The 14559-nt window shown below is 38.3% G+C and overlaps 1 protein-coding gene across 18 annotated transcripts in view; it reads right to left on the reverse strand.

Moving 5' to 3' along the window:
* MYT1L (myelin transcription factor 1 like) overlaps nt 1–14559 on the reverse strand; it is a 317451-nt gene that overhangs the window by 3060 nt on the left and 299832 nt on the right. For 12 of the 18 annotated variants that reach the window (XM_087775981.1, XM_087775982.1, XM_087775980.1 and 9 more), the window contains 3 exons: nt 4503–4594; nt 2768–2877; nt 57–200 (listed from right to left, as the gene is read on the reverse strand). In XM_087775981.1, the coding sequence (XP_087632107.1) occupies nt 57–200; nt 2768–2877; nt 4503–4594 (346 nt within the window). The remainder of the gene's footprint in view (nt 1–56; nt 201–2767; nt 2878–4502; nt 4595–14559) is intronic. The other 6 variants (XM_009466375.2, XM_087775986.1, XM_087775990.1 and 3 more) reach the window with 1 other exon arrangement.

The following is a 14559-nucleotide window of genomic DNA, read 5'->3' on the forward strand; positions in this document are numbered from 1 at the left end:
GTATGAAGTGAACTGAAGATCGCCAAATTCCTTAACTTGTGCTCTCAATCACTTACCATATGTGGCAGCTGGATATTAGCTAGACTATGAATTAAAGACTGGCTTAAATTGGCCAATTCATGAAGAAGAGACTCATTTTGCTGTTCAATTACTTTGTTCTCCTCTTCTATCGTCTTCAGGTTGCTCTCCATTGTGGTAATCTAAAATGGACAAATTTGTGTACAATGTAATATAAGGCAAGCTGTTATAAAGCATGTGCTCTTTGAAGAGAGTGATAACAGAAATACCAGGGAAAGGAGAAAAAGGTCTATTCATTCACACTTAAAAAGGTTTTGCTTGAGTCTGCGATTCTTATCATTGTTATGGGTTTCTTATTCCTACTGCATGTTGTATGACTTTAACAGCTTGTCTTTTTAATATTGGTAATAATGAATGAACTTGGATTTGATTCCACTGCTTTAGAGCTTTTCTTCTTGAGTTGAAAGGCATAAAGAAGGACCTTAGTGCTGCAAGTTCACCCACGTGGTTAAACACTTCTACTCCTAGGAGCCTAGCATAGGGATGTTCTGCAGTAAGTCATGCATGTCTTATATTTTCTGCGACATATATGTATAGTTAGTTAAGCATGCACAGCTCCTTGCTGCCAGTGTTTAGCTCTTTGTAAGTATAATTCGATTCTATGCAAATTCACAGGGCTGCTTTTGAAAGACAAACAATTGGATGTTATTGCAATGTATGTACAAAATTTGGGAACTTTCTAATAAATACAATGATGTGCAAACTGAAGGAACTGAAGAAAATTTGCACATAGCCAGGAGAGTGGGTCCCTGGGGCATGACTGCATGTACAGGTGAAGACAGCTGGGAGTATGCTCTGCTTGTGCTCCCAGGTGACCAGACACACGTTAGTTCTGTCTTTGCATGGTGCCGTGCTTGAGCTAAAAAGCATTGCTGAGAGGCAAGTTACCCAAGCTTGTGCAGGGCTCTGTGCTAATGAAGCTATAAGGATTTCAGATGAGCACTGGCTTATGTCCAGCTCGTTGAGAGTACATGCAGACCTCACTCATATCTGTCTACACTTTCCTCTGTAGACCTGTCCTTACTTTCCACATTGGATGACAACTGTTAACATCTATTACAAAGTGTAGAGTGTGCTTTTGTGTGTGTGTAGGTTAAAATATGCATTGACAAGAGGGTGAAAAAAGATGCCAGAGAAGTGGAAAAAATACCAAAGAACACAAGGTTTTGAATTCTCAAAATGACCTTTATCCCTTTATCCATTTCTACATTGGCATAGACAGTGAACTGTGGGAAGACTTGATATTTTAAATGCTGATGGGAAGGCTGGAGGTTTGTGCAGTAGTAGCAGACAGAAGGAGAAAAGGTTCTGAAGTGAATATTAACTTGACCATGGATGACTAAATTTTAGGAAATTGTTGGCACAATCAGGTTGCTAGATGCCTCAAGTTTTATTCTGGACCTAAAATTTCCATCTGCTTATGGAAATACTGCCCACTAGTTGATAGCAGTAACTTTGACAGGTGATGTGGCTACATAAAATGATCTTCACATATCTCTTACTTTGACTACAGGTGTTTATATAGCAGTTAATCCAAGCTGTCAGTATTGCAGGGGCTTGGTTTTGTCACAGTTAATTGATTTTGAGCTATTTCTACAACATACTATAGTAGGCAAAATACTTTCTTCAGCTTTGAAACTGGAAACACATCCTCCTCTCTTGTTTTGCTTTCAGCTTGTTTATGTCAGAGAGCAGTGCTGTATGCAAATGCAAAACATCTTGCATAGGTGCTTGTTGGAGTCAGTCATGCTCCAATATTTACCCTAGAAACTGTTTTTTTTTCTATTACAGACCAAAGTGAAGAGTATGATGTCAATGAAGGCCCAGTTCAGTATGGCATACTGCTGCTGCCTCATGCTAAGTTAAGTAGGAGCTGACATTTTATAGATTTTCTAGCTAGTTGAGCACTGCTACTTGAATAGATCTTTCTTCTTTCTTCATGTGAGATGCTGACTATCTGCAAATACAGTGGCAGCTGATCAGCATATCTCGTAATTTCATTTAGTACTCATCTGGAAGTATCTGAAGATAGCTGGCGTACTTAATTATTGTATTCACTTGCTTAAAGGCTGAAATTTCCCTCCCCACGTTTTACCCTAAAACTAATGAATGTTCACTTGTATCTTTTCTAAAAACAGGATAACCTGTTGCTTGTATGAGGCACACAGTTATTTGCAGATTTTTCTTTCCCCCTTTCACCTCTATGTGTTTCTGCCCCTCTCATACTTTCGGACCTGCCTGTTAAATTTGGACAAATTTACTAGAAGATCTTAGATTAAAAATACTTTCTTGCAACTCTTATGCAAAAAGGCAGCTGAGTAAAGCAGAGTCTTACGAATGCCCCAACTAAGAAAAAGGCTGCAGCATGACTTGTCACTTTATCAAATATAAAAGATTCTACATGGAAGGGAAGTTCCCTTATCAAGCGAAAATGCAAAGCTGACCATGACAGGTCATGCTTTTGCCATTATTTTAAAGAACAGATTTTGCTAAGCCTTTTTTTTTTTTTTTTTTATGCTGGTAACTGATGTGGAGATTGCATAACGGATATTGTTTTCTGATTTTATAAATGGCAAATCACAGATAGAAATCTTAATATGTAAGAAACATAAAAGGGAACTATATATTTCCTATATTTCTTTTAATCAGTCATGTAGAAAAAGCAGCTGAATTTAGGGCTTCATAAAACTGTTACCTGAGTTCTGAGTTTAATCATATCAGCTTCCATCTGGGAGTTGGATTCATTTAGTTCTTTGATTTCTTCATCTAACTGTTTAATTTCTTCATCATTTTCTATACCTGTGTGGTATAAAAATAAAAGGGGTGTTAAAATAATTAAGCTTTAAATCAGAGTTCAGTGAATTAATTATTTCCATATTTGAAAATAAATTTATTTCATGTAAAAGTGTTAAAGTAAAAAAGAAAAAGAAAGCATTCTTCAAACTTTTCATTTTAAAACTGCAGTAATTTTCCAGTGAGAGTGTTGAAAATGCCTAGAGGATCAATAAGACACACCTTTTTCTTTATATGTACTGATTTAACTTTGTATTATAAGAAATGCACCTGCAGCAACAAATTCTGCTCCACTGTCATCTGTAACTTATTTGAAAGACTGTGTCCACTTATAGATCTTCTGAAGGAAAAGAAAGTACCTTAACATGCTAATCTCTTCATATTGCAGCATTGTCAAAATAATTTGTAACTAATTCAGAAGATTTTTTTTCCCAACACAACGAAATGTTGTTGATGCACTGGGTTATATTGTGATTCTGCTGTTGCTTTTAATAACTTCATGGTTCAGAGGGGTGTTATTAAACAATAATATATAGGATAATTTGCAAAACGGAAGTGATTTCTGAGGTTTTATGGCATAAACATTTAGAGAGCAGAATTTTAAAGGTACCTGCATCTTTAAGGATTCAGTCAGGAATAAACTACAAAGGTTTTATTTATTTATCCTTTTAATTACTATAACAAAGCATAAAATAGTCCTGGGAAGAGATCTGTTTTCTCTCAAGTCAAAGTCTGAACTCCTAAAGCTAGTGAAGCTGGTGTTCCCACTGTCTTGTTCTGCATGGCAGATGCAGTTTTCCATACTTCCCAGGTTGTAGAGCCAGATCTTCCGCTCCCAGTTACCAGCTACAAAACAAAGGCAACCAGGACTTTCTCCAGCTGTGCTGGCAGTGTGGGTTGCAATGGCTCCTGCACTGTGCTGAACAAAGCATTTTCTATAAATGCTTTGTGGCTCTCAAACACAGTCAACATCAACAGTTAAGAGGGCAGTATCTTTAGGCATGGACTTAGTCACAGACTAAGCGACTACATAGTTTCCCAAAAAAGCTCAGGACTTGGGCACCTCCCAGACAAGCCTTTTGTGCATTACTTATTTGAACTGAAGCACCTACATTTTGCTTTAATTGCACTTCAACTATCAGGGTACTATCCTGACTTTCATCCAAGGTACTTTCATCATCTTCCCTGCAACTCAAGGTTCCCAGAAAGGATTGCAGATTATTGGAGATGAAATGGCACAAGGCCATCTACATCTGCCAGAGGTTACAGAGCCACAGCTCCAAATGAATTCAAGGGAGCTCATGAGGACTCAACATCTCTGGAAATCAATTCTTTTTCTCTTCTGAATCCTGCAACAATATAAGACCAACTATCGACCTTGGTGAATGAGATATGAACCAGAAAATTATAATGGTATATTCTACTTTGAAATATCTTAGTGTTTTGGATTTACGTAGACATAACTCAGACCAGTTCGACCACTCCACTGCTGGCTCAGATTTCCACAGCACAAAAACCAGTTTCAGTTCTATTGACAGTGAATTCACTATTTATACAGAGAAGATTTACATACATAGGAAAAAAAGCTCGTAGAGTAATGATATTTAAAAAGGTAATGATTAAAAATTTACCATTACTGGCCCTCTGCTTTATTGTTAGCATTTGTTCTCCAGACAGCTTTGCTTTCTTCATTGCTGAAGTAGCTCTGGGGCATCCTGATAAACTGTGAACAGTAAGGAGCCTGTTAATTTTGATAGGTCATTGAAAATAAATCTGTAATCCAAAACTGTAATAAAAACAGTATCAGAGACAAAGTTTATCTTCACTGCCTGGCACTGAAAGAGTGTGTTAGTCTGAAAACAAAAAAAGCACTTACCAGTAGTGATTTCATGATTTTATTCTTCCTTCCAAATTCTTTTTGTATAGACGGCTAATATAAAAGTCAGATATATCTTGTAAAACTATAAACCTGGGAACAACAGTCCAATTTTCTAAAGACACAATGCTCTTATTAAAAAGTTTTATTTTAAAAACAGTTATTGTGCAAATACTCCCCTTTGAATTTACATGTCCCCGCTCTGAACTTCCACCCTTTTTAATTCCTATGTTCAAACATGGAACTGAATGCTGAAAGAGGGGGACATGAGCAACCTCTCACATCCAAATGACTAACTCTTATAAACTATGCTTTTCTTTGTGAATATCACCTACCAGGCTGCCTAAATTGCCCTTTTCTAAATTGTTTCTTAAAAAGGCAGTAACTATGCATTAGCTTTTTCTTGAAGCCCAAGAAAAGTCATTCCCATAAAAATGACCTTGCCTTGATGAGGGATATCTCTCTCTTACGATGTATATTTGTTACAGTTATGGATGGAGACTCAGTTATCTCTCGTCTCCCATGTTGCCAAAACATTAAGCTTTTTAATTACATTGTACAAAACAGTTTGATAGCAAACGCAGTCTTAGGTTTTACTGTAAAAATAAAAATAATTGTCAGACAGTGCTCACTATTTATAAATAATTGTATACACAAAACTATCCCCTTTATCAAAATCACATCTTTAATGTAGTTACACTGTCACAGGTAAGAGGAAACATATATTCAATCTAATTTAACAATGGAAAACTATATTCTTATTCTGAGCAAGCTTTGGCAGTGAAGAGAATTTGGACACTTGCTAAACAATTCCCTATTGCTTCAACATTCACAGTTTCATAGCCACTGAAACGGAATAATGTCACATACATCTCATTGCGTACAGTCACATTTATAATTCCTCTTCAGATCCACTGGAAGACTTTTTTTTGCAATTTTTAATTGTGTGAATCAAATTCAAAGCTTATACTCAAATAATCTCTGCACTGTTGAACAAGTTTTTGAGGAATGTTGTAACTTTGATTAAAAGCATTTCTTTAAGGAATGACCCATCTTCCTACTTAATAAAGTCTTCTAATTTAAGTATAATGTTTAATTATTGAAACTGTTTCTCTGAAAGGCCTGGACTACTATTATCAAGTGCAGCCATCCAAAAAAGGAAACTTTTCCCAGAAAAAGGTCTAAAAAAATTCCTTTTCTCAGCAAAAGAATCAGTGTTCAATATTTTATACAGCTCTGTTACTGAGAAGATAAAACAATACTAGTAGTATCAAGAAACAGCATGATCTAGTAGCTTTTCATTGTAGCCTAGGTGGTAGGATGCCAGATTATTGTTCCAAGTTCTGCTGCAGACTCACTGTGTGACCATCAACTGTCCTCTTGAAGCATCAAAGGGAGCCTTGAGTAAGATTAAGGAGGAGGGGAGGATTAGGCATTTGGGGAAAAATCATTGGCACAGGGAAAGGAATGAAAGGTAACAGTATATGCAAAGTTTCTGCACCATTTAATTGACTTCATTTTTGTATCCTTTCAATCGATTTAATGAATTTCCTCATATTTTGTTCTCTTTCAGGATAAAGCATTATTGGGCATTATAACAAGTGTGTTAGTTTACTCTCATCTCGGTAGCAGTCTTTTCCTCTCTAAAGGTCTTGACTGATGACAACCTAGAGAATCCCTCAAAATAAAATTATCCCTCGAACAACCCATAAGTACAGCATTCGAACCCTAAACAGACCAACATGAAACCTGGATGCTAGAACTGCGCACCTGAAAGTGCAGAAGAATAATGAAACAAAGAAAAGTATGTTCACAAGTATTGGCAATCTACTGTGAGGTTCAGTGTGCCCACATCCAAACTCTGGTGCCAAAACCCAGTCTTATTCCCAGGCTACGGTTATATACACCTAGTTTTCAGGACTGCCTAACCCTGTAGATATCTCCCCAGCTTGTCTGAAAGGCTACCTCCCTACTAGTATACTCAGTGTGCTTCAAACCACGCTCTCACCCTGAAGCCCCAGGCACAATATCCCGTATTTGCACTACTAAGCTCTTCTACTCTACAGAATAGGGTGGCCACATTCTCGCTGCCTAGTGGCAACTGTCTCTGCCCCATGCTGTCTCCATTGGAAAGATACCTATTGCAAGGGTAGGCACTTACGTATCACTTACACCTCTGCTGCAGTTCAGGCATACTGGCCACCAGATGTCCTCTGCCTAAACTGGAAACAGAAAGATCTGGGTCTTGTGCTCTGTTCCTGCTGCAGGAACTGCTGGAAAGTTGTTCTGCATGGATTAGCTACCTTCTTCCAGAGGCACCCAGATGAGTCATGAGTTAGTGAGGGGAAAGGCAAAGGGCTGCTTATTTTGGGGCCTACTAGTGAGGATGCAGAAGGCTTCCATATCTTGTAGCCAGGTTAGTTTTGTTCTTACGCACTGGGATCTAATACAATATGCACAGATGGAGGAGGGCTTCAGCCAAAATGGCTTTCTTTCCATGCAACTGCATACCCAAATCACAAGCTTCCTCTTTTTGCTTTTTTGACCCTTACACTCTTGGCTTTAACATATGCATCATGTACCGCTGTGAGTACCTTTAGCTTGTTATGTGTCTGTCCTTAGAAGAGGCCATGAATGAAGAGAAAGTCCTAAGTTTTCCTGTGGCTTTACGCAATTTAAGAGAGCATTCAAAACTCCCAGAGGTACCAAATTCAACACTGGGAAGATGCCAAAGCCAGTCCATGCCATCAACTTTCTCTGCAGGTCTTTACCAGCAAATCTGTCTCTCCATTAATTGTATATTGTATTCTAAGTGGATTAGCTTACTTTCCGGAGCCAGGCACTTACATTTTCAATGAAGGAGATACTAAGTTAGTAACCTAAGTTAGAGGATTGAGTTCTACTACAGTTTATTTAACTTGGCTAAATTCTTCAGAAATGGATAAGACACAGATAGCAATATGCATCCTCTTTGCACAGCTCTTTTCTTAATTAAGTTGCCTAAAAATACTTTAAATAATTAAAAAAGTAAATTAGGACTTTTAGGATAAGCTTCTACTCTGCAAGGAAATTCCACCTCTTCCCATCTATCTTCCAGACTATGATTACTTCTCCTGAACATAGCTGCTCTTTCTCTAAGTTGAGAACAACCAAAAGAGGGCAGGACATATGGGAAGGTAAGGAGAAAAACAGAGTTAAGTCAGCATTGCACCAGAAGTGGGCTGTTGTACAAAGGCTGAAACTCACAAAGGTATAAAGTTAACAAAAAGTTTGAATTGAGATCCCAGTGGGAATGGGAGTGGCTCGAGATTTCTAGAGCCACTTCTGGGGGGCAGAAGGAGACAGAAGGCAAAAAGGAGTAGGTATGACTTTATTTGTCTCAAATATCTTGAGATTTTATTTGCCTTCCCATGACTGGCAAACAAAAGAGTACAAGTGAAAGCCATTTCAGTGCTTTAAGAGTTTAGCAAAATATGCTTTAAATATATCAAAAATCAAAAAAGACCAAGAGAAATGTGCTAGCTAGTAGTTTTGGTAAGGATAACATCCTCACATCAAGTTTGAAGCCTTTACCATTGATGCCTGTCATAGGTTTTCTGTTAGAAGTGGAATTAGTGTGTGATCCTGCTTTGGTTTATTTTTTATATTTTAACAAATCTTACACTGTCTTTTACACAAACATGGAATTCTGCAGCTTGTTCATTCCAGCAAAGAAATTAATTAAATTAAATTAAAATTAATCACAGTTATCTCACTTGCTACTGCCATTATTCTCAGACACATGAGAAATCATGCAAAAGAAAATATAAACAAAAGTGAGTATTCTTTCCATAATAAAAAATGAATAAGGCTTTCTAACAACATTGCTGGGGGTACTGCTGTAATAAGTACAGTATAAATGTACTGAACCATCATTTATCTCTGTCAGATTGTGGATGCCACAGGGCATGAAGCTACAGCATTTTGGTGGGGCTGTGAGAAGCACCAGTACGCAGCTCCTGGCTCCCTCTGGGTTCCTGATTCAGCAGGAGCTGTGAGCTGCTGCTGCCACAGAGACAAGGCATCAACAACCAGCTGATCATCAGCACCTTGTCTCTTTGAGATGCAATGTGTCTCAACTCTTGCTGAATTTCTACTGTCAGGCTTAATCTCTAATTTGAGAAAAAAGTGTGGTCTCACACATCATCCTTGAAAGCCAACCTCTGCCATAATTCACAAATGCTATGAAAAATGAATTAAACTGTTAGATTAAAGTGATCTAGGGTCAGATCCTGCAAACCTCCTGTAAGGCGTGTGCTAAAATTTGAGAAGGGCTTCATTTTTGCTGGTTGGCTGCAGACATCTGACATCATAACACATCATTTAAATTGAAAACGTGCTTTTGCTGGGCATGGGTACTAAATGAAGAGGTGTATGGCTGGGACCTCCTCATGCACCTTTGCTTTGCAGGGCATGGCACTGTCCATGCAACAGACATTTCTACATGCTCTGTACCTGTAGGACTGACAGGTAGAAGGGGTGACTGGGTTTTATGCCATGCAAGTTCAACCTGCATTAATCAGGCTTGTTTTTACAGGAAGAATTTATACGTGGAGGCATGCAGAGGTAAAGCACTAGTAGCTCTATAAACTCTACAAAATAAGCTCCATCCATATGTACAGCTACATCTTACCCTAACTGCCCTGAAGAGTAGTGACTAATGGAAACCCATTCATCTAAAAGGTATGAAGAAAGACTATATGCATAAATTAGCATAAAGGGTATATGGTGATTGCATCTGTTAGGGTTGAACACAACATGAAGAATGAATTTTCTTTCTTTTTTAGGACTGTGGTTACATTACTGCAAGCTGTGCCTTGCCATATATTCAGTGGATTTAGAAAATAAGGTGGAATGGGTCCCGAAATAAAAGGAAAATTAGTGGGGAAAAAAATTTGAAAGGGACGTCTAGCCAGTGGTTAGTGCACATTTACCAAGAAATTGAGTTTAAAAACAAAGAAATGTGAACTAAAATCCTGAACTGCTTCAAGAATGTAATTGCACTATCTTCAGGGATGCAAACAAGAGAGGCCGTCAGAGTGGAGGATCACTGATCAAGTGGAGCAATTGTCTGGGTGACTGGTTTTAGTTATCTGGGTTCCAGCTGTGCTCTGTTAAATACATTTTTTGCCTCAGCAGACAGTTGCAGTCTGGTCCCTCTTGAAGCTGAAGGAATTGTACTTGGCCTGTCAAGTGAAGAAAACATTTTCCAAACAGAGAAGTAGGGATGTGGGAAAGGAGGAGACAAAAGTCAAATAAAATGCAACTTTTATATTTGGAGTGTGAAGTGCTGAAGTTTACAAAGAAAGAAAGAGCAGGATGTAAAGGAACCAGAGCCTCAACCTGGAGTACCCAAAAAGCATCCTGAGGGCTAACTTTATTAACACTGTAAGATGTTTATAGATTCACTACCACAGTGATTTTTCAAAAAGTTAAGAAAATGAAACACTTCTCCTATTTATTAAAAATAACATTGTCCATAGACGAGAGAAAGGAACATGTCACATTCAAGGGTCCTCTTTTAACTAGAGAGAGATCCAAAACAAGCCCCAGATGTAAATCCTTTTGAAATCCAGGGAAATACAGATCACAGTGAAAACTACTGTTTTATTTTGTTAATGGATGAAACCTCACTTTTATGACTAAGCTCCTGAGCTATTTGGTAATGTTTGAAGTTCAAGTTAAGAGATCAAACTCAATGATCAAAGTAGTCCTTTCCTTGGTTTAATATTAAACCCATGAACCACTCATTTTTTCTATGTTGAAGGGTATCAGCTTTAGTGATTTCCTTATTCCCAAGAGTAAATTCTGCTACACACCTTAAAGGATGCAATACTCTATGCACAACTCCAGCAGAGATAAAAGGAACCCTCCCTGGCCCAGCACTCATTTTTATTTACATTAAATGGTGATTGGCTTTTCCCCAGCTTCTTACTGAGCTGTGAAGTAAAGGGAGTCCAGGAGAGAGGTCTTGCAAACAAGGTAGTTTTGTTTGCATGGAGATTGCTGCGACTCACAGAGGAATCTCTCCTCCTCCCCACTGGCCACACAAACCCCACTGCCTTTGTGCGGTGTTGGAAAAAATCGTCTGTTCAGCTCCATTTCAGAATTCTTCACTGGAAAAGAATAATTCCAATTAAAGTGTCCTTTTTTTAGATCTTGTTCCCTGGCTGAAGCTTTTTTTTTTATGTGTGTGTGTGTGTGTGTGTGTGCATTTGTAACTCGCACCTGAATGTTGGTGATGAAGAACTTTCACCTAAATTTTCAATCAGGAGGAAAATCTAAGTTAAAAAGACCAAAAGCTTGATGTAACGTGAAAAGTGGCAGCTCCTAATCCAAATTGCTTTCCAAAGCTGCTGAGAAAAGTGGCTGAGATTTTATTCTGTTTAAATAAGTCTTTGCATTGATTCCAGAACTAAGAAAAATTAAAACAGTACTCAAGTGGCCATAAAAGAAATATAGCCATTATCATTAAAACAAAATGTAAGCTTTTCAAAATTATTTTAATGATATTTGATCATTGTTTCAGAAAGACTTTCAGGAAAGAACTACTTTCTTATTTTGCAGGGAGAGGGTTAAAGTAGGATTAAAATCTGGTCCAAAGTGGGCCAAATGGACAACTATATAGAGTGAATGGCCATGATACCCAGAAGACGAGAGGGTATTTGGTTTTTATTGGAGATTTAAAAGGTAAAATAGTGTTATAGCTTAATTATGCCTATCCCTGCTAACAAAATAATAAAACAAGAATCAGGTAAGAAAAACAAAAATAGAAATTATGCGCAACTGTAAACATGGCCAAGCTGAAAGAAAAAGCTCTGAGAGCAGACTCAATTTGAAAGGAATCTCCCTGGGGCATAAATATACACCAGAAAAAACAATTAATGAATCTTGAAATGCTGGAACTGTAAGAGCACTGCCAAAGTTGCCCTTCAGCTGGGCACAGTAGTCCTGTGGCAAATTTACATCATATTTTGTTAATTAAAGTTGCTTAGTCAGCAAAGAGGCTCTGTAGGTGGGCTTCTCACATGTGCTAATGAGCTTTGACCTGTGTCATCCCTGAACAGGGAAAGAGGTTTGGCTCTTGCCCAATGATGCAGTAACTGTTCAAAAATCTCTCATTTATTGTGAGTGAGGAAGCGCTGCAGCATGTTGCACAATTTACAGGTGGCCCTAGCACTAAGTTGCGGGGAAGGAGGGTGCACTTAATGGAGTGCCACTGAGTGCCCCAGCAGCTGGGGGCTGGCAAAGTTTATCAGCCGCTCTCCTGTCCTGTGACCGCACACAACAAGACAGATGGCCTGAAGACCAGTGGATTTACTGGTCAGTCAAATAGGGCATGTATTTTGAAGGAGAAGATAGGCTGAGACTTCCCCGTATATAAATACGTAAGGTGTATCTCTAGCTACATACCTTTGCTTAGTGCTCTTGGGCAGCTAAAAATTTCAAGTGATCTATTTAGTGACCAAGCCCAGCTCACATAGGCACTTAAAATGAAGCACAGTTTCTTTAGGCAATTCTATAGACAGCAGAGAGAAAAGAGGTACTTCAAGAGGAAAATTCGTCCCACCTGAAATCTAAAAAGCCATCCAGTCATCTCTGCTTTTTTTATGGGCTATGTCTGGAATGAGGACAAACAGGCTTATAACCAGAGAGCTTCTGCTAAGTGCCTGAAATCAAGGAGATGTCACATTGCAAGCACCTGTACAAATTACTGTCTGCTGTCATTTGTCAGGTCTGCTCAGCAAAATGATTTTTCTTGTTTATATTGTGCAGCTTGCTTTTTCTAATATGAATTTCATATTATTTTCTCCTTGACTTTCCCAAGGTAAGTAAATCTCTTAAGTCCTTTTAGATTAGCTCTCTGTTAGGAGCTTTCCAGTTTAATAGACTGTATATCTGATAAAAATGCCATTCCATCCTTCTTCCAGCTCATAACGAAAAAAGCTGGCAGAACTACCCACAGTCAAAGGGCCTAACTCTTTCAACAACCAGGTTCTGCATTTAGTCACTTCTGACTTTTGCCAAATTTTAACCGATCTGACTGAAATCTTCCACAGTAGGTGTCTGGACAGGCTCAGTTTTTTTCCAAACATCATAGGAAAAAAAATTCCATTTCTCAGAATATATTTGTATACCGTAGTTTTGTCGATATACCTTGTTTTGTCCATACTGAGGGGAAAAAAAAAGCCCCAATAATTCAGTGAATATCTCTAATTGTCCGTGAACTGGAGCAAGACTTGACATTTCATGGGGTATTGCTCTGAGTTTAGAGATGCATTCTGCTGTCCTCATGAAAACAAATGTAGATTTGGCAGAGTTATAAGCCTGTGACAGACTGTCATTTGGACATGCTCAATAGATGTGAAGTAGTGTTTGGCTGCCAGACCCTCCATGTACTTTGTGTGTATAACAGCTGGAAGCACCTTCTCTGCCATCAGCCCCGTTCAGGGCTGCAGGGCCCGGAGCAGAAGGCTGCTTGCTGGATACACCACCAGTGAGACTGCCTGTCCTCTTCTGCCAGTGCTCAGGAGAAGCTACCTGAGGGCCAGATACCTCAAAAGCTGAGGACTGCGAAGTCCAGAAGTAAGAAGGACCGAACAGGAGCCACAGAAAAAGAGAATGGAAGAGGGCTGGCACAGATGCAGTAGGAGAGGAGAAGGATGGGAAGAGGAAGGTGTTGAAAAGCGATTTAAAAAGACCCTTTTCCCTTGAGCTTATGGGTCAACATAAAATTCCTAGAGTCAAAAAATCCTTTGTACTGCAGGATCCACCTCACAATTTTTAGTTTAATGTTTTTCTTCTTTATGTATATTACTATTGCATTTAGTTACCATGTTTCTCTCCTTGCCTTCTTGGAGATGCCACCACATTTTCATGTCTATCATCTTTCAATAATGTCACCATGATGATGCTTATCGTCAGTTGTAATTGCTGTTAAATGCAGTGAGTTTGCTTAGTTCTTCTATGCTCTTAACACTGTATGACTTTTTCCTGCTGAATTGCAACATAGAGCTTATAGGAAAAACATCAGAGGTGGGAAACAGCAAAATAAATCAATGGCAGGGAGGGGACAGGCAGATTAAAAACAAACAAACAAACAAACAAACAAACAAACAAACACCCTAAACAACTTTAAAAAAACCTACCAGGGAAAAAGTGAAACAACAAGAATAAAGAGTGAATTAATGTTGACTCAAATGTGGCACTCTGTCAACTTACTGTAGCAACAAATAAAACAAAGGACAAGAGTTGAATTGACAAGAGGCCTGGCTAGAAATAGATGCAGTCAAATAATTTACTGAGTTGCATATTAAAAGGTTCTTACAAATCTGAAGTTTGACAGTATTTATGTTTCATAAATAGATAAATGGAAGAGCAAGAAAAATTTCCTCTCTGCAAAGTTTTTACCATTTTCAATGTTATCTTCAACATAGCATAGGAACACCTTTCGAAAGTGCTTTTTAACCTTTGGTTCCCTGCAGATATAATTGCTGGACGCAAATTCCTCACAAATATGGTATTCTGGAAGTTTAGAGGATCCTGAGAATTCATCTGGTAGTTTGGATTCTTTGTGTTTTAAAGGATGCTCGCAATTATTTTTTTGTTGTTTTTACACAGGGTATTTTATCATGACATATCTCATTTCTGCACTGTGGTTCACAGCACCGAACCACAGTATTAGTATGCACCTTCTGATATCTTTAATTTGCCTTAGTCCATAGGGAACGTTGCATCATATATATGTCTGTATGTATAGAAACTCAGATCTG

The sequence above is a fragment of the Nipponia nippon genome, unplaced genomic scaffold, assembly GCF_047370975.1.
Source record: "Nipponia nippon isolate SJK-2023a ecotype South Korea unplaced genomic scaffold, ASM4737097v1 scaffold_4, whole genome shotgun sequence".
Taxonomy (NCBI): Eukaryota; Metazoa; Chordata; class Aves; order Pelecaniformes; family Threskiornithidae; genus Nipponia; species Nipponia nippon.